The sequence below is a fragment of the Prinia subflava genome, chromosome 20 (assembly GCF_021018805.1).
Source record: "Prinia subflava isolate CZ2003 ecotype Zambia chromosome 20, Cam_Psub_1.2, whole genome shotgun sequence".
Taxonomy (NCBI): domain Eukaryota; kingdom Metazoa; phylum Chordata; class Aves; order Passeriformes; family Cisticolidae; genus Prinia; species Prinia subflava.
The window spans coordinates 4,925,729-4,953,061 of record NC_086266.1 but is presented as its reverse complement, the minus strand read 5'-3'; the positions used below and the strand labels follow the sequence as shown (position 1 = coordinate 4,953,061).

Sequence of the window (27,333 nt, the reverse complement as noted above, 5' to 3'; positions counted from 1 at the left end):
GCCACAGCAGCAGGAAAGGAGCACTGTGGAAAGGAGACAAAGGGAAGTGCAGGGCCAAAGCCCAGTGTTGAGTCAGGTTGAGCAAGAGCTGCCTCCCTCCAGCCTCTGATCCCCTCCATTATGAAATTCACTGGGGCCTGGAGCAGGGCCTTCATCCCCCATCCTTATCTTTGCTCTTCCTCCTCCAGGACTGTGCCCAGGGCAGCAGGAGCTTCTGCAAAAGGAGGCTGAGAAGCTCTGGGGCTAATTAATTAGTAGCTGCTGGTAATGTTGACTGAACCCCTGAGGACTCCAAGGCTAAAGCAGAAGAGAAAGTGCAGGGAGATACTGGAAAATTACTGTTTAATTCTTCATCTTTACATCTGGGTATATGACATCTGGTAGACACAGGAAAAGGCAGATAACGACCCAGCCACTGCAAAGCTCTGCAGCCCTTCTCTTCCCCAGCAGCAGGGGCAGCCAGGCTGCTGGAGGGAAGGCTCCAGCGTTGGGCAGGGCTCAGTGTCTGGTGGGATGTGTGTCCTTGGGCTGGCACTGCCTCTTCCTGGCCCTGCAGCCGTCAGTACTCCTGCTGAGTGTCACAGCCAAGGAACTCCACTCGCAGGGCAATGTGGTTGTGCCACTCGTGGGGGTGTATCCTCACATAGCGGGCAAAGAGAGGGGGCTCCAGGGTATTTGTCACTGTGCTCTGATGGTCTTGGTTTGCCTCGAAAATCTGGAGAGGAGAGAGACACCAGGGATGCACTTTCCTCTGCTGGCATAGTGAGGACAGGATCAACCCAGACAAACATCCCTTGGAATGCTTTAAGGAAGGAAGAAGCACAGCCTGGCTGACTGCTCTTGGAAAGACATCCTGTGAACATGTTGGCTGCCAAGGGCTGTGCTTGCTGTCCTGGGGATGGCCATGGGCTCTGGCCACGAAGCAGCTCTGCCTACCTTCTCCTTGCCACTTTGCAGGACTGGGCTCCAGTGCACGCCATCCTGGCTGATGGAGACAGCAAACTTCTTCACAAACATCTGGGTGAAGAGAGCTTTGGCACCTTGGGTTATGATTGCAGTCACCTTCTTGGTTACTTCGAAGTCCACCTGCAGCCACTCTCTGCGGCTGTTGCTCTGAGGAGGGACAGACTGCCTTCAGCCCTCCAGCAGCAATGAGAAAGACACACTCAATGCAGCTGGAGCCAAGCCTGCCCTGCACTTCCCTCTGCTTCACCTGCCCTATCAGGCACCTGGTTGGAGCTGCTGGGTGCTAAATCTGTGGCAGTGAGTGTGCAGCTTGCATGGTGATTGTAGCTGCACACATTTCCCACGCAGCCCTGACTAGGAGACCCTGCTGGAATCCCAGCTGCCTGCCTGGAATCTCCTTGCACAGGCTACCTGTGGCCTCCAGGCATTGGTCCTGCCCTGCAGGTTCAGGCGGGCCAGGGCAGGTGTCCATCGGGAGAAGACGTTGGCACTGTAGGAGGATGCAGAGATGTGCTCATCAGGAATCCCTCTGTTCTCCATTCCTAAGGGCATGGAGCAGCCTGGAAGAGAGGGGCAATGTTTGTCAGGGGCTAGAACAGACCCTTCATGGAGATGCCTTCTGCCTGCTCACCTGCTCACTGCCCTTTTCCCTGGTTACAGGTTCTTCTGTGCCTTGCTGCAGTGCCATGGCACTGCTCGGGGCCCCTGTGTGCAGCATGGCTCTGGCCAAACTACTCCACCTTCTTTTCTCCCTGGAGATTTTATCTAAGAGGAATGTGAAGAATTTATGGTGCAAGGAGACATAAGGAGAACCTGTCTCGGGGAAAGGACAAGAATACCTGCAGGGAGACACCCTGCACATGTGTGACCAGGTGTGCCTGTGCACAGCTGCTTCAGAGCCAGCTGGCAGGTTTGGGGCATGGGCTGACAGCACAGCCACTGCTGCTTTTAGCTGCTGCAGAGCAGGTGTGCAAAGCCAAAGAAAGGATCCCAGGGCACCATTTCCTCAGGCTGCACTGTTGTTCAGAGCCATCTCACCTTCAACTGGTAAAACCAAAATAAAAGCCAGCAGCATCTGTCTGTGCTTGTTGCCTGCTCCTCCAGACTGAGGCAGCAGCTCCCCATCCATCAGCTTAGCTGCTGCTCAAAGCTCCCTGTGCTTAACTAAAAAATCTGCTGAGATCTGACCCCAGCCTCTCCCTCTGGCATTTTTATCTCCAAGGCCACAATGAGACTTTCCAGCTTTGTTCCCTCAATGCCTCAGTGCCATCTCCAGCTCCCTCCTTGCACCTCCAGAAGTGCCTGGGAGTGCTGGCAGAGGTGGAGCTGGCACCCAGCAGGGCAGAGCCCAGCTCTGGGTTGGTGTGTGTGTGTGGGACGCACTGTTGAGGTCGCAGCCCAGGAGCTCCATGCGCAGCGTGGCTCGGATGTTGTAGTGGGTGGGGTGGATGCGGATGAACCGGGCCACGACTGGGGGCTTGAAGTGGTTTTCTTTCACTCCTGTTGCGTCCACGTTGCCAAAGAATAGCTGCAGAAAAAGGGAGGAAAAGGATTGTTGTACCAGTGGAAAGAGAGATAGGACAAGGATTACTGGGGAGAAGAACATTCGTGTCTGGCACTTCTGTATCTTATCACCATCCTTACAGGAATGGCAGCTCAGGGAAATGATTTGAGATGAGGTTCAGGCCAAAGAAGTGTGAGCAGGCCACTGGGAAAGAAAAAGAGAAGAAGAAGCTTTGAGTCTGTGCAAATTAACTTGGTTTTATATTTTCACCAAACAAGGGTGAGAAAAAGAAGGAAGAAAAGACAGTCCTCAAAAGATTTGAACCTGGGAAAAACTGCAGCCACAGATGGTGCACACAATGGAGGCTTTTCTGGCTACTCTTCTCCCAGTGGATTGATCAGCTTATGCATATTTAGGTTGTGGGTTTTTTCTAGTGACTATAGATTCTCCAAATCACCTGCGTCTGCACAATATTTTTAGAAAGGCAAATTTGCCTTTGAGGTCAAAAAAAGATTTTCAGATAGAATCTTATGCCTAGCTCTAAGTAAAATGCAACACAGCATTAAGAGGTGTATCTCACAGCCACCTGGGATAGTGGAAAGAGGTAGCTCAAACAATTTAAAATAAGACTGGTGGACGCAGACAGTGAGTCCCTTGCAGATCTGTGATTCACCTGGCACTGAATGATCTCTCCCTGCCTTAATCCCAGGGGCTCAGGAGGTTTCTGCCTGTTGTACAGAGCTCCCCAGCCCTCATCACCCCAGGACACCCCATTTGGGGAAAACACTCTGCTCAGGACCCTTCACCTTACCATCTGTGTGCTCGTGGCATTCCCCTTGTATGTCTTCCACCTTTGCCCATCCAGGCTGTAGAACACAACAAACTGGGAGATGTAGAGGCTGGAGAACCTCTGTCGGGCCCCTTGGGTTTTTATGCCATGAATAATGGTGGGATGCAAAAGATCCACCTGAGAATGAAAGTCAGGGATTCACTTCTGATGGAAAACCCAAGCCATGTTCAGGCAATGCCCTGCAAACCTGCAAACTTGCTTCCTCCTGACACAACTGAGCACTGGTTATGAAAGTAATTAAAACAGTTCATAAAGACACAAGTCAGCCAACAGCTGGAGTGAGCAGGTGAGAACTGTTTGGAGAGGTGAGCTGTTCTGCCTTGATCTTTGGGGGATTTTTGCACAATCCGGTGCTGTGGCTGGACCATCAAATGATTCTTCTGCTGCACTAAGATGGATATGGGGGTCAGGCCAGCAGCAGCCTGACCAGAGCAGCTGCCTTTAGGATCCCCTCTCAGAGGGAAGAGGAAACAGCAGGATATAGCTGGGGAGGCACTGCCCATCCCGAGCCCTCCTGCATGAGCATGGCCTTGCAGTGGCCCCAGAGGTGCCTCCAGACAAAGCCCCTCTTACCTGGATCCAGGCGTTGCTGCGGTCTGTGCTCCAAGCGTTGATGGAGCCGGAGTTGCCCAGCCTGGCCAGGGAAGGAGCCCACTGCCCTGCAAGGAGAGAGCACAGACACAAGGTTGCTGCTGGCCCTTGGTGCTGCCTAAGGTGGTGAGAGGTCCACTACGTGGTTTAGTAGCCACGCAGAGGGTGGCAGAGCACTGGCACAATGGGCCAGCTGTGGGGGAAGGCTCCAGGTCCTGACTGGGATGCTGGCACGGGCATGGATGGAGGAAGGACTCCACTAGCAGGGACTCAGTGCAGCAGAACTTAGGGCAGGCAGATGTGTGAGTTATGCTGGCTGAAGCTGCCCTGACCTCACCTGCCCTCCAGCTACTCACCGTACTGCCCCGAGGCTGTGATCTGAGAGTTTGCAATGCCACCTGAGGCCATACCCAGGGCATTCCGGCAGTCTGCAGGAACAGGGGAAGGCAAAAAACAGGGAGAGTTGGTTAGAGAACAAAAGTCTAGGCTGGGTAGCAGCCTTTAGGCTCAGGGAGGTTTGCAAGCCTCCAGGAGCTCCCAGGCTTGTTTCTCTCACACCAAGGGATAGGTTTCAGAGGCTTCCACATCCATCCCTGAATTTTAGGATAGCCAGAAGTTCTTGCTCACTCCCTCCATGTCAAGAGCAGAGAGTTTCCAGCATCAGACACAGCAGCCTTTTGCCAAACTCCTTTTCCTGACTCCATGACCTCTCATTCCCATGTCCTAATGTCCCAGCAGTGCTGACAAGTGTCTCTTCCTTATACCCACATCTTGCTCTTGCACCTTTTTGTTGCTAGGCAGCACCTTTTGAAAACAAATATCACATTGCTAAAGGAAAGTCTGCCTGACACCCCTGTGTCTCTGTGTCTCTTTTCTGGTCTGCTGAGCACAGGGATGTTTGTCTCTTATAATAATCATTATTATTAGCAACTTGTCACACCTTGGCATCTCCACTGTGTGTCAAATGCTCCTGGGGAAAACACAAATTTGAAATCTTAAGCGGATTTTTAACTTACGGCAACATTTTCTGGCTGACATTTAATACTCTTTTAGAAACAGGAGAGAGACTGTCACAGTGTGATAAAATACTACTCTCCCACACCACTTCCCCAGTCCTTACTTATGGTGAGTTGGAAACATGTTGTTCTGGGGTGCAGTCAGAGATTTACTGTGGATTTTGCGGTTGCTCTTGGAGCTATTTCTATCAGACCAACCTGCAGTCAGGCAGCATCACTCACTGCCTCCTGCCATTGCTCTGTGCCTCAGTTTACCTCCTGATACATGGCTAGGCAGCTGGGAACAGGAACCAGCCCATGCATGCACTTGCTTGGGTAAGTGCATTTTATGGAAGGTCCAGGGACCCTCAGATTTGGATAACAAGAGCTCTTTGGAGTAAATATGTGCAGGCTGATGAAACTGGTCCCCCAGCCTTCACCCAGCTCTGTCCCTGACTCTGTGCTCTCTGCTGGGATGATGCAGTGCCTTTCTTTCAGAGTGAATACCCAGAAGATCCCATGTGATCACCCCAAGAGAAATGCTGAGAGATCTGAGGAAGGAAGCTCAAATACACCACGGTTGTGGCCGTGCCCAGGGGGTCAGGCACAGAGAGATCACTCACTCAGGTCGTACACGAGGAAGAGGGCACTCATTCCAGCTTGTTGGTGCTCTCCCACTTTGCACTCCACCCTCCAGATCCCAGCATGTGAGGGCCACATCTCCACTGTCCCAAAGACACCTGGCCAGAAATGGAGAGCAGAGCAGAGGGGAATTACTGCCTGTAAGGGGATGCCACTGTGCCAAGTGCTGTGCAACCACAGGGACACAATAGTCCAGATCCCCCTCCCCACTTCCCCCACAGAAACTTCTTAATGGCACAAACATGAAGCCCTGGCAGAGAGGGGTGCACAGTGCCTGTGCTGCATCTCACCAGGATAAAGGTTGTAGACTCCCATGCGATACTCCTGGCCAGTCCTGACGTTGAACAGGTGCCCGTGGAAGTGAACAGAGTGGATGTCCTCGGTGCTGCCCATGTTCAGGAGGTGCCACCGGACCCGCTGCTGCTGGGCCATCACCAGCCCAGGCAGGGTGTCACTCACGTAGCCATTGATGGCTGGGAAAGGCAGCAGTCAGGAGGGGCTCAAGGCTCTGGGGTATTTCCATCCCAGTACAGGCTGTGGGATGCAAAGGGCAAGGATCCTCACCGTGGAAGGAATGGTTTCTCTTGAAGTCAGGGCTGTCCTGCTGCAGCCGGCAGGGAGGGCGGCAGTTTCTGCCCACGTTCTCCTGGAAGTACCAGCTTTTGGTCTCGTCGAAGATGGTGAAGAGCAGGGAGAACTCCTGCACAGCCAGCTGCCTCCTGGAAACGTAGCTCAGCACCCCGTGGTTGCAGATGATCAGTGGCCCGATGAGGCCCGAGTGCAGGTCCCTCTCCTGCCAGGGAGCCAGGAAATAAAGGTTCACAGCAGAGAGGAAAGCAGAGAGCCCATCTGCATCCCCGGCCTGGCTGCCACTCTGGGGCACGGGCAGGGAGGGAAGGACAGGTTGGGTTCACTGAGGCATCCCCACCCTGCCCTGAGCTAAGAAAGGCTGAGCAGCATGTGTTGGCTTGTGCTTTCAAGAGATGTGGTGTCTGTCCAACTGTCCAACAGTCCCTGCTGTGTTGGACCCAGAGGCCAAATTCAGGCAGGTTTGGCACAGGGATAAGGAACTGCAGAATGCTGGTTTTTGTAAGTGTCATAAACTGGAAAAATTGGGGAAAAGGGTGAAAACCGGAGAGGAGAGGAGAGGAGAGGAGAGGAGAGGAGAGGAGAGGAGAGGAGAGGAGAGGAGAGGAGAGGAGAGGAGAGGAGAGGAGAGGAGAGGAGAGGAGAGGAGAGGAGAGGAGAGGAGAGGAGAGGAGAGGAGAGGAGAGGAGAGGAGAGGAGAGGAGAGGAGAGGAGAGGAGAGGAGAGGAGAGGAGAGGAGAGGAGAGGAGAGGAGAGGAGAGGAGAGGAGAGGAGAGGAGAGGAGAGGAGAGGAGAGGAGAGGAGGCGAATGTATTGATCCTTGTATCAGACACCTGATAATCTACACAGCCCCAGCTGCTTTCAGCACAGCCCTGTAGGAAATTCCTTGACCTCCCAGCCAGGACCCAGGCACGCTGCCCACCTCCCCTTCCTGGGATGCCCTGTGGAGACTCCCACCTACCAGGTCCACGTTGGAGAAGTAAGCCCAGGCCTTGCAGTCGAACTCCTGCGTGGTGGGAGCCATCTGGGGCAGGACTTTCCAGGAGTATTTCTGTTGGCCACCGGGCTGCACCACCCCAGCCTGCTGTGTTGTGCCCTCATAGGCTGTCAGTGTGGAGTGGAAGGAGAAGGGCCGTGAGGCCAGGTTCTTGAATGTCACCTGCACCAGAGGGAAGGCAACGCAGTGGAATGTGAGGGAGCAATGCTGACAGTGCTCTGAACCCTGGTGGTGAGTCCAGTCAGCTGGTGGGAAGGATGTCCCTGGTTCCCAGACCTCCATGCAGTGGCCAGCCCCTGCTGAACCACAAGCTGTAGCTGTGCAGTGCAATCTCAGGTGGAAAGCACATCCTGGATTCATGTCAGCAAGATGAGGCCCTTTTCCTGCTCAATGGAAGCAAGGTCAGCTATTCTACTGTCTCTGGAGCCCAAAGGTGCTGAATCCACCCTGGTGAAGATTTCTGTGAAAACTGGGCAACTTCTCCAGTGATACAAGTCCTGAGCCTTTATCTCCTTCTCAGGTGGGTGTTGAAGGACCTTTGGTGGTGTGTAAGGTGTAGCCTTCCCTCATACAGAGCAGCTAAAAGAGCTGAGCCCTGCTTAGCTCACGACCCTTTTTGCAATTCCTTTGCCCAAAAGGCTCCCCATGGAGCCCAGGAGCTGATCAGGCCATGTGTGGCAGGGGCTGGGTCTGTCTCAGGTCCGGGGCTTTGCATCTGAACACTCTGAGGTTCCTGCTGGCCCATTCCTCCAGCCACTGAGGTCCCTCTGAATGGTGGCTCTGCCTCCCAGTCTGGTGCCATTCACATGCCAGCAGGGCAGCTCCTGTCCCCGAGCCCTGAAGCTTAACCCACGGGCACTGCAGGCCCACCTCAGCACTCCCTCTAAATCTCAACGGGGGGGATTTATGGTTTTACAGGAGATGAGCACTTTCTACTCACCATGATGACATCTTGAACTTCTGCCCTGATGTAGGGCCCGAGGATGCCCAGGTGTTCATCCAGCTCTCTCCGCTGCACCGGCTGCGTGAAGGAATCATCCAGGTACTCCCTGAAAACCACCTTGCGGTACTGCCAGGAGTGCTTCCTCCTGCCTCCTCGGGGGTCCCTGCAGGGGGGTGACAGTCAGGTAAGCCAGGTGACACTGCCCCACAGTGGGGACAGCATGGTAGGGTTGTTACAGCTCAGGGGGAAACAGAGCCAGACATCCCTGACCACTTGCAAGGAAGCTCAAAGCTTCTGGAGGTTCAAACCAGCCCAGGCAGAGGGGAGATGCTGGGAGCATCCTTGCCATGGGCTGCTTGGCTGGGTTGCACTGGTGCACAACCTGCCTGCCAGGACATGCCATCTCATGCATCATGCCATGCAGTGCAGGAGGGATGCATGCAGGAAAACCACACTTACGTTGCTTTTAGGAAGTGCTGGGGTCTCTGGTCCCCGTATTCCCACATCACCTCCACTGCTGCGATGAAGTATTGCCGTATCTCCCCCTGGAAGGAGCGCGGGTCGTGCTCCTCTTCCCCATACATGTCAAAATCCTCCATGGTCTGCTCTGTGTCACTGTACTCATCATAGTCTGCCTTGGCAGTCTTTGAGGGGCTGGAATGTGTCCCGTTGTTCAGGGCCGGTTCCTCCCTCTGTCCTGGGACGTGGCTCCTCTCCCCAGCTGTGCTGCTGCTTTCCCCATCCTCCTTGGGCTCTCCGAGGCCCTCTGTCTTCTCTGTTTCTCTGAGGACATCTTCCCTGCTGAGCCCCTGACATCCATGAGGAGTGTCTTGCCCAGACTGTGCTGGCTTTTTGGTGCTGTTGTTGTTGTGAGGGGAGCTACTTGGAGACAGTGAGCAGTTCTCTCTGATGGCTGATTTCAGAGACACTCCTTCTGGGCTTTGCCCAGGCACATGCTCCTCTGTGGCATTGGCCTTGACCTGCTGAGGCTCAGGGCTGAACCGACCCAGCTGCTCCACAGAGTTTGTCTCCTCCTCCATCTGGCTTCTCCCCTGAGCTTGCTCACTGCCAGGAGCCCCCCACACCGCAGCTCTGCCTGGCTGCAGCTCGGCCAAAGCTGGGCTCTGCAGGTCCCCCGTGTTCACCACAGCCCCTGGGGAGGCTGGGTCCCAGTTTGAGGCCAGGTCTGCAGCCTCAGCAGCCACCTGCCTTTCTGAGCTGCCCACTGTCCCTGCTGGTCCTGTCCCCAGTGCTCCCTGTGAGGGGAGGGAGCGTCTGCTGGGCTGAGCCCCCTCCCTGCTGCCCGGTACCCCCCTGTCTGTGCTCAGCCCCCCCTCAGGATACATCTCAGCAGCCTGTACAGCATCCCTGCCTGGGTGCAGCCTCCTCTCAGCCAGGCTGGATTTTTCTTCCAGGCTTTGCAGGGCCACCATCACCTCAGGCAAGGTGTCACTTGATACCACAGACCTCTTTTTCAAGCGAGTGATGCAAAAAGGGGAATGAGGTCCACACATCTTTGGGGCTTCCTTATTCACTGCTGTCTCAGGGGGCTGGCTGGCCAGATCCTGCTCTGCTGTCCTACCATCAGAGAGGGTTTTCCTGCTGCTGGTGTCAGACAAACCTCTGCTCTCCGGTGACCTGACATGTTTAGGTCTCCAATCAGAGCCACTCGTGCTTCTGGCTGTAACTCTGTGTCTCAGAAACTGCTCAGAGCTCTTGAAGAAACCATTTGGGAATGGCCTGGTGTCATTGGTCACAACATTTGATTCAGGAAGCGCAATACTGTCCAGCTCTGCTAATTCCTTAGCATCCTGAAACACTTCTTTCAAAATGACTTCATCCCTCTCTTCTGTCATCACATAGCTGGATGGCTCAAGGTCATTGGTGTCTGCAAAGGTGGTGTCTTGAAGTCGGGTGCCTTTGGCAAGTCCACTGGCTTGTTCTGTGCCACTTTTTGCAGGCAAGGAGTTACTCCCATCTGTGAAGATTTCTCCTTGTACAGGCTTGTCTGACAAAGAAACATTTTGCTTTTCAAAAGTTTCATAAAAGCCTTGTGAAACCACTTCGTGAGGCCTTTTTTCCAGCCTAACATCTAGGTCATTTGATGAATAATTGCTTTCTATGGCGTGACTCTGAACCACAGCATGAGAAGTCTTATTATTTTCTGTCTCATCTGGAGATGCAGAAGGACTGTTCAATGTGGAGGAAGAGTTGTGATCAATATCTAAAGAGGGTGCTGTACTGATTGTCTCCTCTGAGTGATGCAGGTTAAAGGATATTTTATCAGGCCCTTTTAGCAGCTTGCCCTCATTACCCTGTGAAGACACATCTTGAAGTGCCAGGTTGTGCTCCAGATCATTCTGGTGAATTGAGCTCCTGTCCTGAAGAGAGGCTCTGCCAGCAGCATAAGCAATGGGGTCCCCCAGGCTTGTTGCATGAGAAGTTGTCTTCTGAGGCTCTGCTTCCAGGTTCTCTGTTCTACCACCAGACTGCACTGTCACTCCTTTTACTGGCTCCTGCACCTCTGGGGTTTTTGTCACCTTCATTCCTGCCAGAGCATCTCCTGGAGCTGCTGTGGCTTGGTGCAGCCGTTGCTCATCCTCTGAGCTCACAGTACCATGGATACTTGCCAAGTGTTCTCCAGGTGGGATTGCTCCAAGCCCTTCATCCTGGCTGATGATGTTTGACAATTCTTCATCTTCCAGGTAGGACTCATAGGACACTGGCTCATAGTTTGTCTCTGGCAGAGAAGACATGGAAATATCACGTGGATTTGGCATTGATCCTAAAAATGTTGATGTTCCATTGGAAGAGGGATCAGAAATCCTGTTGTTGCTCAGGACAGCCCCATGTTCTGTCAGGCACAATCTTGTCTTCTGTATCTCATTTCCAGAAGTGACGTTGTTCAGTTGCTCATTCACACATGACTTCTTTCTTTTAGAGAAGCCCCTGGGCTGGAATTCAAAGGCAACCTCCTCCCCATCGGGGTACACATAGTCTTCCTCATCAGTGTACTGCTCATACTGGCACTGCGAGACCGTGAACTTGGCATGCATCCCTCGGTCTCTGAAATCAGGATTTAGGCACCCCAGCGTCCAGACACCTGTCTCAAGAGAGGGCAAAAGGACACCATCAGCCCGCTTCAGTGGGAAATTGGAAGAGATGCCATTCCCATGCTGCTCCCTTGCTGGTGCAAACTATATTTTCAGGCAGCCTCTGGCTCACAGTAATGATTCCATGTTTTCGTAGTCCCTAGAGTGTCTTAGAGCCAGACCCACGGTGTTGCTGGCAACATCAGAGCCTGACAAGCACCATCAGCAGGGCTGGTGTTTCCTGGCAGAGCTTAGTGAGCTACACACACCAGTGAGGGCCCAAGCACAGCTTGGAGAGAGGAGTTAGTGCAGTGAGAACCCACGGAGCCTCCAGCAGCAGCAGTCACCATAACCCACCCCCAAGGACATTGCAGTGTTGTCAAACACACCTCTCTCCCAAAGACAGTCACCACATCTCTCCCACTGAAGGAGAAAGAAGGGAAAGGCTCACATCCCTCACATCCCCAGCCAGTGTGTTTGCTCCCAGCAGAGAGGGTGAGGTGTGTGATTTCTGGGCTCTGCTGCTGGAGAGAGCTGCCACCTGCTGCCGGCTGAGCTGCTGCTCTGCTTCTGAGCAGCAGGCAGGAATCCGAGCTCGAACGGATGTGGGGCTTGGCTGGGTTGTAGAAAACTTCCTGGGGTGTCTAGAAATCCTGACAGCTTGGCTCAGGGTGCAGTGCTCATGACCATCCTATCAGTGTTCATCCGCATGGTAAATCCTGTGTCTTCTCTGGGAGTGAGGAAATGGTTTGACAGCACTGCTTTTGCCAGCGCTAAGGAAAAACTGCTGAGTGGGGGGAAATTTAACTGAACTCAGAAGCAAATCTTCTCCATAGCTGTGGTTTCTGTCCTTGCAAAAGTGTGGAGATAAATGGCACGACCAGCTGAACCCACAGCAGGGACAGCACTGCCACTCCCCTTGACCTCCAAGCTTGGAGCCAAGACTGCAAATGTCCACCAGGCTCATGTTACTGCTGCCAGCTTACTGGTTTGGCAGCATGTGTGACCTTAACATACCCTACTAGTTAAGTAAAATAATTCAATTTATTTCATTTAAGCTTTGAAAGATTTAATCACTGCCTCTCACTTTGCTATTCCAGCAGGCTGTGGATCCCTTTTCTCTCAGAGCTGTCAGAAGGAATTGGGCACCAGAGAACTGACTGGAGCTGCTCACTGATCTCTGCTGGGCTGCCAAGCCCGTGGTTTACAGGATAGCCCATGCTACTAACCTGGCTTTTCCAAACTCATGATGACTGTGTCTCCAGAAAATGGGAAAAGAGTCAGCACGTCCTCAAAGACCATGTTGCGCTTGAAGGTGTTTCCAGAGAAGAAGATGGAGAGGAAATCTGTTTGGGCCCCAACACTCAGGACATACCAGTACACAACGTCGTTCAGGCAGAGTTTGGTTTGGAGGTTGTCAAATACAAAGCCGTTAATAGCTGCAAGAGGGCAGGGGTGAAACATTTCAAGACCAAATTCTCCCCGTGGCTGCTGAGCTGCTGTGTATCCCCTGCTCCTTCCCTGGGGCAGGGATGAGGCTGTGTCTGTGGGGGCTTTGCAGGGAGCCCCTGGCTGAGTACTCACTGTGCATCACATTGGAGGCGTAAAACTGGGGGTCCTGGGTATCCACGTGGGCTGCATCAGAGCAGAACCTCTTGATGTTCTCCTCCAGGTACCAGCTGTGGTTCTCATCAAAGACTGAAAACAGCACCAGCTTCATGTTGTCTGACATTATCTAGAAAAGAGAGGGAAGAAATTATTCCTGGTCAGATTAGAGCACCCCTGGTGCTCAGTGTAGCTGTCAGGTCTCAGTCTGGGTGCATGGAGACGTTTACTGCTATTTCACAGGAGTTAGGGTGCAGATTTGGGGCAAAGAGAGCATGCAAGGGAGGATGGGGAAGGCAGATGCATTAGGACTGCTGGTAGGGTTGAAGGAAACAGGACAGACAAATTTGGGTTTACTTAAATATTTCACCCACCACAGTTATTCCAGCCTTTCAGCCTAGAAGTTGAGGCAACAAAGCAAAGACCCACCTGGTTCCCCCTCTGATCCATGGACTTCTTGGAGCAGATGAGGAGGGGCCCAATCAGGCCTGAGGCTGTGTCTCGGACTGGGTTGATGGAGCTGTAGTAGAAACGGGTGAGGCAGCGAGGATCTGCCTCTGTTGGGCCATCCTCAGTGGTGAGACTCCAGCTGTAGGTGAATGACTGCCCAGGGTGAATAGGAATATCCTTCACATCTTTCTCTGGCAACACACAACCCAAGAGCAGACCAGTTATGTCTTTTTAAAAGGGCTCAGAAAGGTTTCCTGACCACACAAGCTGCAGAGGGAACCACCCGTGCCCATCCCAGGGTCCTGGTGGGATCTGGGATAGCCTTGCACAAGTCTGGGAGCACAATAACAAGGGGTGAAAGCAGTTCTGGGAAGGAAACCTGGAAAAAGAAAACAACCCCAGAGCAAAACCCACAAAGCTGCAAGAGGGAGAGTCTAGGTCACAGTGAACCCCTACACTAATGCAGGTCAGAGGAAGCCTGGGGAATGAGGGCTGTAAATAAACTGCAGACACTGGCAGGATCACCAGGATGGTTTCTGCCTCATCAGAAAGTGAAGGCCTCCAGCGTGGACCAGTTAACATGATCCCAGTCCCTGGTTGAGAATGCCCCTTCTCCCACTCATCATTGGAGCCCTCCTTAAAGACAGGGTTACATGGCACCAATGAGAACATGAACCCAGAATCATCACAATCCCTGGGATTGTAGAGCTTGGCTGCTTGGATGAATGGACAACCAGTGTCACTACAAGCTTTAGGAAACTCTCCTGGCCCAGAGAAATGGCAGTGGCCAGGTGATATCCCATGGCCTGCCTTACCTTGTGAGGGTTTCATGGCATAGAAGGGCCTGACGCTGGTGAGGCCGTGGGGGTAGATGTTGTAGGGTCGGCTGGCCAGGTTCTTGAACACAATCTGAAATGAGGACAGGCAGCAAAAATGTTTGGTGATTTCTGATTCCTGTGAGCCCTTGAAGCTGCTCTCAGTGTCCTTGCAGAGAGGGAAACACCTGACAGCAGTGCCCTGGGGTTGGGTAGTGCCAGTGATCAACAGGAGGGACCTGGACATGCCTGGGACCACAAATCAGAGTACAAGAAACCACAATTTCTCTGGGATGGAGCTGTATACTGTCCATTGTTCTGGGAGGAGTCTGTTTTAAGGAGGGCGTGAAAATATCAGATTTATTAAAGAGAAAGTTGCTGCATTTATTCTTACTTTACATCTGAGTCAGAAGAGGTCCATCAATCCAGGCCTCAGAGGACCAGGACATTAAGTATGCACAGCAGTCAAGAGCTTTAAAGTGCTCCCCACTTCACTGCATGAAGCCCTTCCTTTATTTCTCTAAATAGCTCTGTCACATGCCCACAACTGCACAGGGAATCCCAGGGAGGGAGCAGAAATGTGAAGCTGCTGGAAACCATCCCATTCCACCCAGCTGCAAACAAGTCAAGTGGTCAGGAGAGGCACTTTGGGCGACAAAAGTGACAGTCCCCAGTGCTGTGAGGTAACAGCAAACAGCTGGAGAAGAGCAGAGGATGAGAGGACAGTCCTGCCTCAGAGGAAGGTGCTGGATGTTGTGTGTCATGTATTAACTCACACAGCTCCTGGGACACCTGCAACAAAGTCAAATCAGAGGGACTGGGCCATATCCTGTGCACCTTACTGAGAGTATGTAACCTTGAGGTGCCAGTGAACTGCCTTTCCAGTGAACTTTGAACATTGCCAAACATGAGAGAGCACCTGAAGGACTTAAGTCAGACCTTAGCCACGAGCCAAGAGCTATTAGTAGGAACAGCACAAAGCTCTGAAGTTTCCACGGTGGAAAGCTGCATTTCTCTTACCTTAAACTGATCTCCCACCTCCCCCTTGATGACAGGCCCCAGGATTCCCTTGTCCTGCTGGTTGGACACCTTGCGCTTCTTGAAGGTTTTATCCTCATACTCCACAAACACCACTTTCTTGTACTTGGAACCCACCCGCTGTGGGCCAGGCTCCAGGTACAGGCTCGACATGTTTCTGCAGGCAAAGGCAGAGAAAGAGCAAATGGCCACATGCAGGACACTGCCAGGAACAGAGCAAGACCTTCCATCATCCAAGGACCTGGCACATGGCTGAGAAGGTCACCAGGAGTTGTTGTCTGCTCAGATTCCAGAGGCCTTGGTGACAGAGAGACAAATGCCCTGGAGACAAATGACTCTGCAGGGCATTTGGTAAAATGGAGCAAAGCCAGGTCCTGCCTTCCCATGGCATCCCCAAGACCTGCATCCATACTGTTGGTGCTAATAAAGAAGAACAAAACTGTCCAGGTTGGGCAAAATGAAAACTAATTTCTGGGGGAAAGGGGAAGAGCTGGCAGGGCTGCCTTGAGGAGCAGCCTCACGAGCACAAATGCCCACTCTCACCTGTCCAGAGACATTGGCTTCACAGGGGCATAGTCCCAGTCCACTTCCTCAGCTGCAATGTAGTAAGTCCAGGTCATGGGCTTGTCTTTGGCAAAAGAGCGCACTTGGATCACATGGTAAGTCTCCTCCTCTTCCTCAGGGTAATCCAGGTACTCTGGCTCGTTTAGCAGCTTCCCTGTCTTCAGCAGGCGTTCCTCAGGGCACTCCTCCACCTTCACAAAGGCCTCCATGCCAGCTGGGTGCAGACAAGCCGGGCAGAAAGGGTCACACTGATGTGCCAACACAGGCCCTGCCTGGGGGAAGCTCTCCCCACTACTGTTCCCATCAAATGGGCCAACGTGGACCAAGCCATGCCATCAGGTATGGGCCAGACTGCAGGTGGATTTAACACTGGGGAGCAGGAGGAACATTGGAGCTGCAGCACCACACAGAACCCTGACCCCATCCCCTGAAGGGCTTTTTCCCCGAGCTCTTGGAAAATAAGGTTACCTTGCTGATGGGACAGAATCTGGCAGAACATCCGAAACCAGCCAGCTGTTCCTGGCATGGTCTGGGCTGTGAGATACGTGGCAGGGGAGATTTCTAGGCTGCTGAGACGGTGGCCTCTCACCAGGAATGTGTGGCCTTCAAAGAAGATGGAGTGGACTTCTGGCCCTGAGCCCAACCCGATGACGTGCCAGTGGACCTGCTTCTTGAGGCACAGTGTGAGACCTGCCAGCAGACAGGAAAGCACCCAGGAGTCAGCACCGTGTCCAGCCCTTGTCCCCACTCTTGGTGCCATAGTCTGAGTGTCACACATGCTGATAGAGTCCCCTGTTCCTGTACTGGCTTCAAGCTGGAGAAATCACACATGAATATGGACTGACTGAGCAAACAGAGGCACAGATCACATCATCCCCCTGAGATAACATAGATTTACAGACTGGGGGGCTTTGGGAAGGTTGCTGGTAGGAGCTCACAGTGGGATGCCATGGCAGAAGGGAGATGTGCTCCTTGACTCTATACACAGGGAAATTGAGCATGGACAGGAGAGTCATTTGTCTGATCACAATACTGATACTAAAACTTTGCACCTGGAGCAGGGTCCCCATCACCTCCAGCACATCCCCAGCAGTAGCTGAAATACCACAAAAGGCAGAGAGGGGTCACCAGGATTATTTGAGTGCTGGAGAAAATTCCTTCCTCAGAAGAGCTCAATGTGCTTAGGAAGTGGGAAAAAACTTGACTGCATTGTAAAAATACTTTCCTGGGGAGAAATTGATGTGTGCTGACGGGCTCTGTAATCTAGCAGGGAAGTGAATAACAAGTTCCTGGAAACTCAGGCCAAACAAAGTCAAATGCAGCATCAAGAGCTTGCTTTTGGCAGAGTGCAGAGGTGACTGGAACAGATCCCAAGGGCCTGGGAGGAAACTGGGTGGAGGTTCCATCCTGAGGCCCTCAGCTCTCCATCAGACACCTCTCAGGCCAGGTCCTGAATCCAGGGAGGGGCATGCTGAGTGGAGGTGGATAACTTCTCCATGGAAAAAGCACTGTGTAGACACAGTGGTTGACCATGAGGTTTCCTCAGCTCTTAAGCTTTATGAGCTTATCAGGACAGGGAATTTAGGGGAGTTTTGCTTTTGCCTTTTACTGGAGAATGGCCAGACCCTAAAACCTCCAAGTGGGAGGTTTTAGGATGTGGTTCACCAAAGCTGCTGGTGGTAATGACTCTCCTGACAGTGTTTCCCAGTTTGCCTTGGAGATTCCTCACTCTTGGGAAGATCTGGATCTTTTCCCAGGAGAACACCAGAAAACAGCAACTTCTGTGTTTGCTGAGATCAAGCCCAGCCTTTTCTTTTGCTCTTCTGAAGAAGAGGATTCTGTAAGGAGACCTTATTGCTCTAGCTGCACCAGGGAAGCTTATGTCAGATATTGGGAAAAATTTCTTCACTGAAAGGGTTGTCAAACACTGGAACAGGCTGCCAGGTATTTAAAAGACTGTATATGTGGCTCTCAGGGACATGGTTAGTGGTAGACTTGGCAGTTTAAAGTTTACTGTTGAACTTGATGGTCTTAAGGGTCTTTTCCAACCTAACTGATACCATGGTTCTATTCCCAAAATCCTATGAAGGTATTTTAGAGAGATCTAAAATGCTTCCTCCAGCCTTGTTCACAGGGCTACAAAAGACAAAATCCTGCTACCAGCATTATTCTGGGAGACCTCCAGGGAAGGCAGCTGCACTTCACAACACAGAGAGCTGGAAACAGCTCCTGCCCTGCTGTAAATGGGAAAGGCAGATCGAGGAGCTGAAATATAAGACCCCCTCTGAGGTGAACACAGCCTAACAGATCCATTACCTGGAAATGCTCTTGATCTCTTTTCTTACATCCTTTCCCAAACTACCTCAAGTTTACAGACCTGGGTCCACCCCTGCTCCTATCAGCTCCCATGCCCCCCACCCCTGTCCCTGTCCCAGCAGGACCCACCAGGCAGTGAGCCATTGATGTAGCCATTGATGGTGTGCAGCTCTGTCCTGCTCTGGGCCTGGGGCTGAGCAGCTGCTGAGGAATCCTGCTCAGAGTACCAGCTTTTCCCTGTGGAGAGAGGAGGGTGCAGTCAGCTTTCACTTGGGAGCATTTCAAAGCAGAAATAAACCTTCCCAGGGAGGTCGGTTGTGTGGTGCCTGTGGAAATCCACAGCACAACTGGCCCATGGCTCTGCAAAGGTGTGGGGTGACCACTACAGCTGACAGGGAATGACTCCCCCCTTAGCCTGTGTGATGTGATGGAGACAAGGCCAGGGCATGGGATGGCAGAGCTGGGGGGTGCTGCAAGCTCCCTGCACCTGGGGAAGAGAAGGAGGGGCAGTACTGCACCAGGAGCACACTGGCTGGGGAGGCTGTACAGGCTTCAGCCCTTGGGAGGGGGTGTGGGTGCTGAGAAGCTCACTCATGGCAAAGCAAACACCCCAGACCTGGCTGAATGCAGTCAGTCAGTAATTACCTTCATCAAACACTGCGAAGAGCAGCACAAACTCTTTTTGTTTGCCCTCATTCCCATCACTGGCCAGGGTCCCTGCAAGATGCAATGAGATGGATTTCTTTACAGGTCAGCAAGCACCACCCAGAGAATTCCTTGTGCTCTTCAAGAACTGGTAAACCAAGGCCAGGCTGTGGTTTGCTTTTGTCATATCTCACAATTGCAACAGCCCTGCTTCCAGTCTTGCAGTCCCCAAAAGTTCATGGTTGAGAGGCAGCTGCCCCCAGAAGGCATCAAAAGGTCGATTTGTACTACCTCCTCTTAGACCTTTTCTCAGTGGAGAAGCTGCTCCTGGTGAGTCACTGGAGCCTGCAGACAGTGCCCAGACATTTCCAGTGACTATAGAGGGGTCTGGGCAACTACCTCCAGGATATGTCTCAGCCAGTGATGACCAATTTTACTTCAGTCACATCTTCTTGTACCTTGTGCCACCAGGATTTCAGGACTGAACCCCAGGAGCACTTTCACTGAGCACAGCTCATTCTCCACTGCCATGCTCTGCCTCAGGAAGGCATCTGTGATTATTCTGCTTTTCAGTTAATGGATGCACGTGGCCTGTGCCCACCCTGTGCTGTCCTTACCAGGTCGGCACACGAGCAGGGCTCCAATCAAGCCAGAGTTGATGTCCTTCACACTGTTGGTGTTGGAGGAGTAGGAGTGGGTCAGGCACGTGGAGTCGTCGTCCGTCGGGCCCTGGTTTTCCTGGATTTCCCAGACATATGTGTGTGTCTTCCCAGGATCCACCCTGTCCCCCTCCTTCTCTGGCTGGCTGGTCTCATCCTCATACCCTGCTCCTAAAATTAACAAAACGGCCAGATGTCACTGAAGGTTCATCCCCAGCACACCGTGGCTACAGAAATGCTCCTTCCTCCAACCCAGAACACAGCCCCCTCCATCCCAGGGGAGTGAGTCCCACGGGCAGTGACAGGTCTGAGAGCAGTACAGAGCTGTGCCAGACTCACAGGTTGGGCTGTGCACCCACCACCTGCCCTGAGGACAGCAGTCTTCCTTGCCCTAAGCATCCAATCTTAGGTTTAACCCATTTATTACCTCTATAATTGATACAGGTTTGCTCTGCACTGTTTGCTCAGCTCATTTATGAGCTGGGCATGGTCCTGTTGCTCGCCCAGGCTAGGCCCTCTCTGTCACCATCTGTCCTCACAGAGGGACATGAATAGCAGGGTGAGGGAGGGATGCACACCTGGCAGGCAGGTGGCAGAGCAGGAGGTGCTACACAAGGGCTTGCAGCACCTGATGTTGCCCAGCTCACCTTCAGATGCCTTCCAGTAGGAGACCCCGACAGCATGGAGGTTGTAGGGGCGGGAGGCCAGGTTTTTAAACGTGATGACCACTGTGTCATAGACTTCTGCTCGGATGGTGGGGCCTAGAAGACCTGAAGGGGATAAGACAATAAGGCCAGGCAGCTGGGGTCAGGCAGGCTCCCTTTCAGGAGCCCCAAACTCATACCCAGGTAGTGGCTGTCCCTGATGCAGCACAGCAGCATCAACTGCACCAGCTCCTGCAAGGCTCTCTGCACCCCAGGAGCTCTGCCATACTGGGATCCACCCAGGTGCTTCCCTGCTCCTGGCTGAAGCACAGCCAGCACCCAGCCCAGGATGAGTTTGGTGCTGTCAGGTATTGCTGGGGTTCCCCACACTGCAGGTGCTCCTTACCCATCCACGCCGGCTTGAGCTTGGGCTGTGTGAATGAGCCATCAGGGTACTCCACAAAAACAGCTTTCCTGTACCGGGGGAGGACACCAGCTGGGGGGGGACGTGGGCCCCCATGCCCCAAAATGCTGCAGGAGGAAGGAAAAGCCAAGGCTGATTGCACAGACCCATCCATGCATGGGCAAAGCCATCCTCTTGCCTCCTTTCCCTCCGGCTTGCTTGCTGGGGCCCCAGGGATTTCTCACCCTGCTGTGTCCTTTGGATTTCCTGACAGCTCCCAGGTATGATTGGAAATGTTTTGCTCAGCATATAGATGACACCAGGGCAGTGATTATGTTGTTAATCATGGTGAAAGAAGACATAAGGCCATAGCCAGATGCAGCTGGGCCAGGGCACAGCAGCAGGCATTGCTGCCAGTCTCCTGCCTCATGCCTTGTCCAGCTTCATGTTTCCTTGGCAGCAGAGACACAGAGCAGTGCCATGGTGACCTCTGCCCTGCAGCCACCCCCACCCCAATCCCAGCACCTTCAGATGTGGCAAACAGACCACATCAGTGTAACTCACATCCTCCCCAGCTCCCACTGGCAGGGACTGGCACCTTAGTGGCACCTTAGTGCTGGCAGGTAGTGGCAGTTTGCTTTGTGTCTGAGCAATGTCCCAACATTTGTTTCTTTTCTACCCAAAATGGGATTTACACTTCACAGAAGGAAGATAAAGGAGCCTTGAATGAATTTCACACCCCACTTATCTCTGCTGGCCACTTTCTGTCTGTAAGAAGCTTAACAAATTCGTTTTCCAGAAGGAATCCAGCACATTTATCAGCATTACAAAGGCATGAATTTCTTCAAGGATTTTAGAGGCTGACTTATCAGCCCCGGGACTAAGACCATTTTCAGTAACCACACAGACTTTTCCAGCCTTGTTTTGTTTGGAGCAAAAGCCAGGTGGTATTTTCTTCCCACTTAAGAAACAGGGAAGGTTTCTGTCCTGCTCTGACTAAGCCTTCATTCGAGCAGCATTTCCCTTTGCCACTCTTCCCCAAGCGGAAGAGGAAGGAGACAGAGTGACTCAAATCTAGGAAAGGCAAGGCACACTCACCCCACAACACTGGCTGGAAGCCACCTGCAGCTGGAGGGTGCTGTGGGGAGAGTGGGGTCCACTCTCCTCAGGGGCACAGCAGGATGGGAGCCCATGAAAACCCCGCAGGCAGCCAGCTCCTATAACCCCGCAGGCACCCAGCTCCTATAACCCCACAGGCACCCAGCTCCTATAACCCCACAGGCACCCAGCTCCTATAACCCCACAGACACCCAGCTCCTATAACCCTACAGGCACCCAGCTCCTATAACCCCACAGGCACCCAGCTCCTATAACCCCACAGGCACCCAGCTCCTATAACCCCACAGGCACCCAATTCCTATAACCCCACAGACACCCAGATCCTATAACCCCACAGACACCCAAATCCTATAACCCCACAGACACCCAATTCCTATAACCCCACGTCCAGGCTGGCAAGAAGCCCCCAGCAGGCACAGCCCCAGTGAGCAGTGCCACTGCATTCAGCTGACTTTGCCCATGAACCATTATCATTCCTGGCTCGATGGCAGTGGGGTCCAGCCCCAGCTTTGCTCTCCAGCCTGTCCCCACACTGGGAGGTAGCTGAGCTGCCGGGTTGCTGGCACTCAGCTGTTCACCCCCAGGAAACTGTGCCTTAATCTCTGGCTCACAGAAAGCCCAAATTTGAGAATGCGGCCCTGAGATATGATGGTCTGGCCCTGCTCGTTCTGCAGTAAACAAGGCAGAAATCCTCTGGAGCCAGGGGGATTTTGCTGGCATGCAGGGGCATGGCTGGGAGGGGACTTAGAGACAACAGGGCTCAGTGCTGGGTCCCAGTGCTGGCAGAGCAGAGCCCACAGGAGACAGACAGGCAGAGTTCAGCCCAGGGATGTCTGATCAAAGTTCTCTGGCCAGTCCTCTGTACTTGGGGTCCCTTGAACTTCCTTCCCCAATTTCAGCTGAAGCTGAGGCAGGCCGATAAGTTTCTGGCACCTTGGATCAGCATTGTTAGCCACACTATCTGTTCATCTCTTGGAGCTAGGAGACATCCTGCGCTGCCAAAACACTCAGGCATGGGCTGCTGCTACGTGTCCACCAGCTCCATGTCCGAGCTGGGATCCCTGGAGCCATTGCAGGATGTGCTGGCTCTGACCCTGCTGGTGGAGCTGTGTTTGGGAGGAAGAGAAACTGAAATCACGGGGAAGGTGTGAGCAGCTCTGCCTGGTGTGTTGTAGCCCATTAATTTGACAGAGCTTTTCACAAACATAAACCCCTGGATACCTACAGGATCTCCCCTGGTTGGGAGATCCTGCCTGGAGTTGCACGTTTGGGAGCTGCTATTAGAGGCTGGTAGGCTGAGGGAGAACGTGTGGAGCAGAAGACACCACACACAGAGCTCAGAGACAGCCCAGCTCTGCCTACCTTGCTTTTCTGGCTCACTCCTGCATGCCTCTTATTTCCAGCCTGGCTGTTTTCCTGTGCCCTCCTCTGTTGCAGGGAACTGGGCTGAGGTTGCAGGACCAGGGAAAAGGCACCATCATTCAGCTGGGAACAGCCACGAGAAGCAAGCCCTGGTTCCCATCACAGCTGCCCCAGGAGCTGCACTGCCCAGGAATTCTCTGCCTCTCCAGGCTGGAGCACACCAGCAAGTCCCTCTGAGACAGGCAATGTTATCTTTCCCCATTTTAGAGAAGGACAAGTGACCTCACACTGCCTGCCAATGCCCCACTCATCCCCAGGCAGGGTCAGGTCCCTGAGTCACTGCAGGGTCAGAAACAGTGCCCAAGTGCATCATAAGGCCGGTGCTGAAATGGAAAGCCACAGGCCTGAATTAATAGTGTGAGTGAAGTCATCATCTCTGCCATAGCCTAATGGATCTGGAGGCAACATCAGCGAAAGCAGGGCAGGGGGATTAGTAACATGGGGGGTGCTGGGTGCAATTTTCCTTCTGAAGTAATCAAAAGGGGAAAAACCAACATAACTGGGACACAGTGACTACAGCAGCGAGTCAGGCTGACCTGGGTCATCTCTAGAGCTTCCAGTGCTTGACCCCAGCTCCTCACTGCTCAGGCCACTGAGATGGGGTCATGGGCTGATGCAGCCTCAGCAGAGAGTCTGGGGAAGGGGATAGGGACACAGGGCAGAGGGAATGGGCACATCTTGATACAAAGGGAGTGTAGCCACCCAGCTCCATTCTCCATGCTGACCTCAGAACATTCACAACCATGCATGTCCAAGCCAGCTGTGTCTTCAGACAACACCATCCTGATGCCTGAGCAACGCAACTCCCATTTTTCCTTCCTACTTCAAAGTACAAAGGCAAAACCACCATGGATTCCTCCTTCTTTCCGCTATGCATGAATACCATTCTTTGCCCAAACACTACAAATTATTTTCATATCCCTAAAGAAAATTTTCAGGCCCAGCAGTGTAACATACACAAAGACATAAATAACTAAAGCTGGATTTTACCAGCAGACACAGTGGAAAGCCTTTGCTGCTCAGAGTTATATTAGGGAGGCACAGCCAAGCTTCCTCTGCAGTGCCCAGGGAGTCTGTCTCCCTTCACACTTCCCCAAAGCCCCCAAGATGCAGAGCAGAAAAGAAAGCACAGGTGGAAAATCAGCTCATGGTTCCTAGCACAGACTTTAAAGGGTCATAGGTAAATGGCATTAAGATAAACCAGTGCAGAACAGTGATGCAGGGCAGGTATGCATCTTTCTGTCTCTCTCAGTTCCACCTGTCCCTCATCAGGGGTTGCACTCAGTGACTCCCCATCACACGCCCCTTCCCAGCTGTACCAGCAGCTCAGTGCACCCACCTTGCCAGGTTGGCCCCATGTACCTGCCTGCCTGGAGCCAAGCTCACAGTGCCACATGCCAGGGTGGGAGAACACCCAGGGCAGGGTTCTAGAATGGCAAAAGGAAGAGCTTTACCTTGGAGGTGCCTGCAGCACAGACAGCAGGTCGCTGTGTGTGTAGTCCCAGGTGGTTTCCACTGCAGCAATGTAGTATCTTCTCACTTTGCTGATGCCCTCCTCGACCAGGCAGAGGAGCAGGAGGCTGCACAGGGCTCCCGCCAGCACCATGCCTCCTGGCTGGGAACTGCTCTGACTTGGGGAAGAAAAGTGAAAAGGAAGGAATGAGAAGGGAAAGAGGAGAGAAAAGCCTTTATCTTCTCACCCAGCTGCTGTAATCCACCAGAGATGATGATTTAAAGCCAGCACCCACAGACTCACTCAGAGCACTGAAGAGTTTCTCAAAGATTTCAGGAGGGGAATCGCTTGAGCAGGTTTGTGCAAAGAGCAGCATGTGAATGATGGACTTTCCTGTTCTTCCTCTCGTAGTGGCAGGAGGAGAGGAAAAAACAAAAGGAAAGGGAGGGCAAGCACAGCAGTAAGTTCCGCTGCAGGACCCAGCTGGCTCAGTGTCCTGGCTCCTGTCTGGGAGCAAGACGAGGAAAGGGAGGGTTGCAGAGGCAGCAGAACTTAGGTGTGGTCTTTGCCCAGCCTCACCTTCTTTGTCACTTCTGAAGAGAAGGAGGGTGGTTTGCCAGGGATGCAGATGTACACACGTGACTTATCCCTGCCTCTGGGATGCCTGCACCCCAAACAACGATGATTTGGCCACACAACTTTGCCTCATGGCAAGGAGTGACTTATCCCTGCCTCAAGCCACATGGGAGGGAGTGGGTTGGGATGATCCCCGGAGTCCCCTTCCCACCAGCTGCTCCTCTTCTCCCAGGGTCCTGCAGTAGAGCTCAGAGAAGATGCACTGAAATATTTTTGCAATTTTCTTTCATTTTACTCACAGATTTTCAATCTCTCCTTTTAAAAGCCCGTGAGATCCCCCTCCCCTCATCAATGCACACACGTGTGATCAGGCACACACACTGCCGTGTGGTTGTCCCTTGGCTCACGAAGGCAGGAAGATGAGGAGGAACGCCCTGCATGGTCCCAGCATCCCCTGGATGAGTGAGGTGGGGAAATGTCCCATAAATCATGTCACAGGGCAGCAGGAGTGCAACGGGGGCAGTGACCCCTTTGGTGACAGTCCCAGTGTGTGCAGAAGCATCCATGTGGCAGGTCTTAGTGACTGAGAAACAGAGGGACACAGTGGAGACAGTGGAGGGTTGGGCTTTTGGGGGTCTCTGACATGAATCCTGAGCACAGGCAGAAACTGATTCCCCCAGACCACCTACCTTGCTCCTGGGAAAGCAAAGAGTGTGTGAGAAACATTTCCTCCAGCTTGTACATGCACAGCTGTCTCCATGACTAGCCTGGGGCTCCTTTTCTTTGTGAGCAACAACTCACCTCACTTTTTCCAGCCAATATTTTGGGGCAAAGGAAGTGGTGTGTCACATTTGGGGATGCCCCAGGGTTCTTTGCATCCTGCCCTACTGCAGTGAAGCAAAAGCATACTCAGTACTGGAGGGAAGAGAGTTTTCTGGGAGAGATGACAGGCTCCTGCCATGAGACTCCCAGAGAAATATATTTTGCCAGAGCCAAGGACCCACATGCATGCAGAAAGCGCTGGTTGCTTCCCTGAAATGTGCAGTTCTCAGAACAATAACAGACTGGAGTGGATAAAAATTACTCAGAATCATTTGAACCTTGTCCAATCTCTTCTGGAACTTTTTTTTTTTTTTTTTGTGTATGTGAGAGAGAACAAGTCATTCGTGACAGCTTCTCAGGAAGGCTGAGTGTCTCAGAAGCAGCAGCCAGAGCACACGGGGCACTCACCCTTCCTGGCACCAGGAAAACAGCTATGCCACAGGGCACAGATCTGTCTGGAGGACCAGCCAAAGCCCCTTATATCAGCACTTCCAAGCTACTGCACCCCAGCAAAGAGGGGCTGCAACCCAGTGCAGTTCTTGGATGGGCAAAATCACAGACACAGGGACCCCCAGGGAACAGCAGTGCAGCAGTGCAGCAGGGCTGATGCCATCAACACCCCTGAGTATCCAGGAAATCCATCCCTGGTGGATCTACCCTAGCATCAGAGTAGAAATACTAATATGGAGGCGGCCCCAAAACTAAGTCTGCTTTCCTCTGCTGGGTTTCCCTGCAGTAAGTGGGTCAGTGGAGCATTTCTGCTTTCTCTCTTGTTCCTCACATCAGAGGCGTCTCTGGAGAGTCAGGCAGCAGAAGCACTTGCTGGAAGCTCCCATGGGCTGGTGAGCTCAGCCTGGCCATGGAGGCTGGGAGGTTTTGGTGGTGCCAGCAGGGAGAGAACACCTTTGAGATGGGGAATGGTGTTTCATGGCTGTGCCTCCAAAGCTGGACACCTGGAAGGCACCTGGCAGGGAGCTGTGGGCTGCTGAGGTGCTACTGCTGGGTTCTGTCCTTGCACCCACCACGCCTGTGCCACCCACTGCACCAGGCTGTGCCTGACCCCACCACACAGGAGCCCCCAACCCTGAAGCACCTTGTCAGCCCAGATCCTTGTCTCCTGCTGGAGGAAGCTGAGTGCCTACACCAGATGAAGGTGCACATGTGCTAGGAAAGATGAGGCCATGCTGCAGATGCCCAGGCCATTAAGTGCCCCTGGAATCATGTGTGCAGGAGAGCCCACAGCTGCAGGGACCCAAGGAGACCTGCCTGGCCCCAGGGCATGAGGGCATCCCTTTGCTCAGGGCAGGGGAGGCAAAACCAGGGACATGCGCTGCTCAGGGATGGAAGCCTGTCATGTACCAGATATGCAGGAGACCCTATTGCCATCTCACACTGGTGTTCAGATTGGATTTCTAGAGGCCGGCTTGCCTCCAGCCATCCCTTCCCCAGCCACATCTCACATCTTTTCCTTCCGTGCCCAGAGAAGTGCTGTGCTATCACTTTGGTCTGAATGTGCACACACCGCTCCAGCCACTTCCCCCTAATCAGGACAGTGCAGGAAACACTGGGACATTGCTGCAGTCCAGACCTACGTGCAAGGGGCAACGAGGTGCTGAGATGTTTACGAGTGGGAT

The 27,333-nt window shown here is 53.0% G+C and overlaps 1 protein-coding gene across 1 annotated transcript; it reads right to left on the bottom strand.

The window, feature by feature from the left end:
• Window positions 1-331: 331 nt before the first annotated feature.
• Window positions 332-24,795, bottom strand: F8 (coagulation factor VIII). Its single transcript, XM_063416952.1, has 27 exons — window positions 24,605-24,795; window positions 24,303-24,479; window positions 20,311-20,435; window positions 19,908-20,030; window positions 19,219-19,431; window positions 18,602-18,673; window positions 18,086-18,193; window positions 16,109-16,330; window positions 15,620-15,854; window positions 15,059-15,233; window positions 14,039-14,132; window positions 13,203-13,414; window positions 12,753-12,903; window positions 12,398-12,607; window positions 8,536-11,179; window positions 8,074-8,239; window positions 7,098-7,295; window positions 6,113-6,341; window positions 5,839-6,021; window positions 5,530-5,646; window positions 4,268-4,339; window positions 3,894-3,979; window positions 3,282-3,437; window positions 2,350-2,494; window positions 1,378-1,526; window positions 937-1,113; window positions 332-715 (listed from the first exon to the last, which is right to left on the bottom strand). Exons 2-27 carry the CDS (start codon window positions 24,452-24,454, stop codon window positions 560-562), a joined length of 6,570 nt encoding a protein of 2,189 aa, XP_063273022.1. The 5' UTR covers window positions 24,455-24,479; window positions 24,605-24,795; the 3' UTR covers window positions 332-559.
• Between the last annotated feature and the right edge of the window lie 2,538 nt (window positions 24,796-27,333).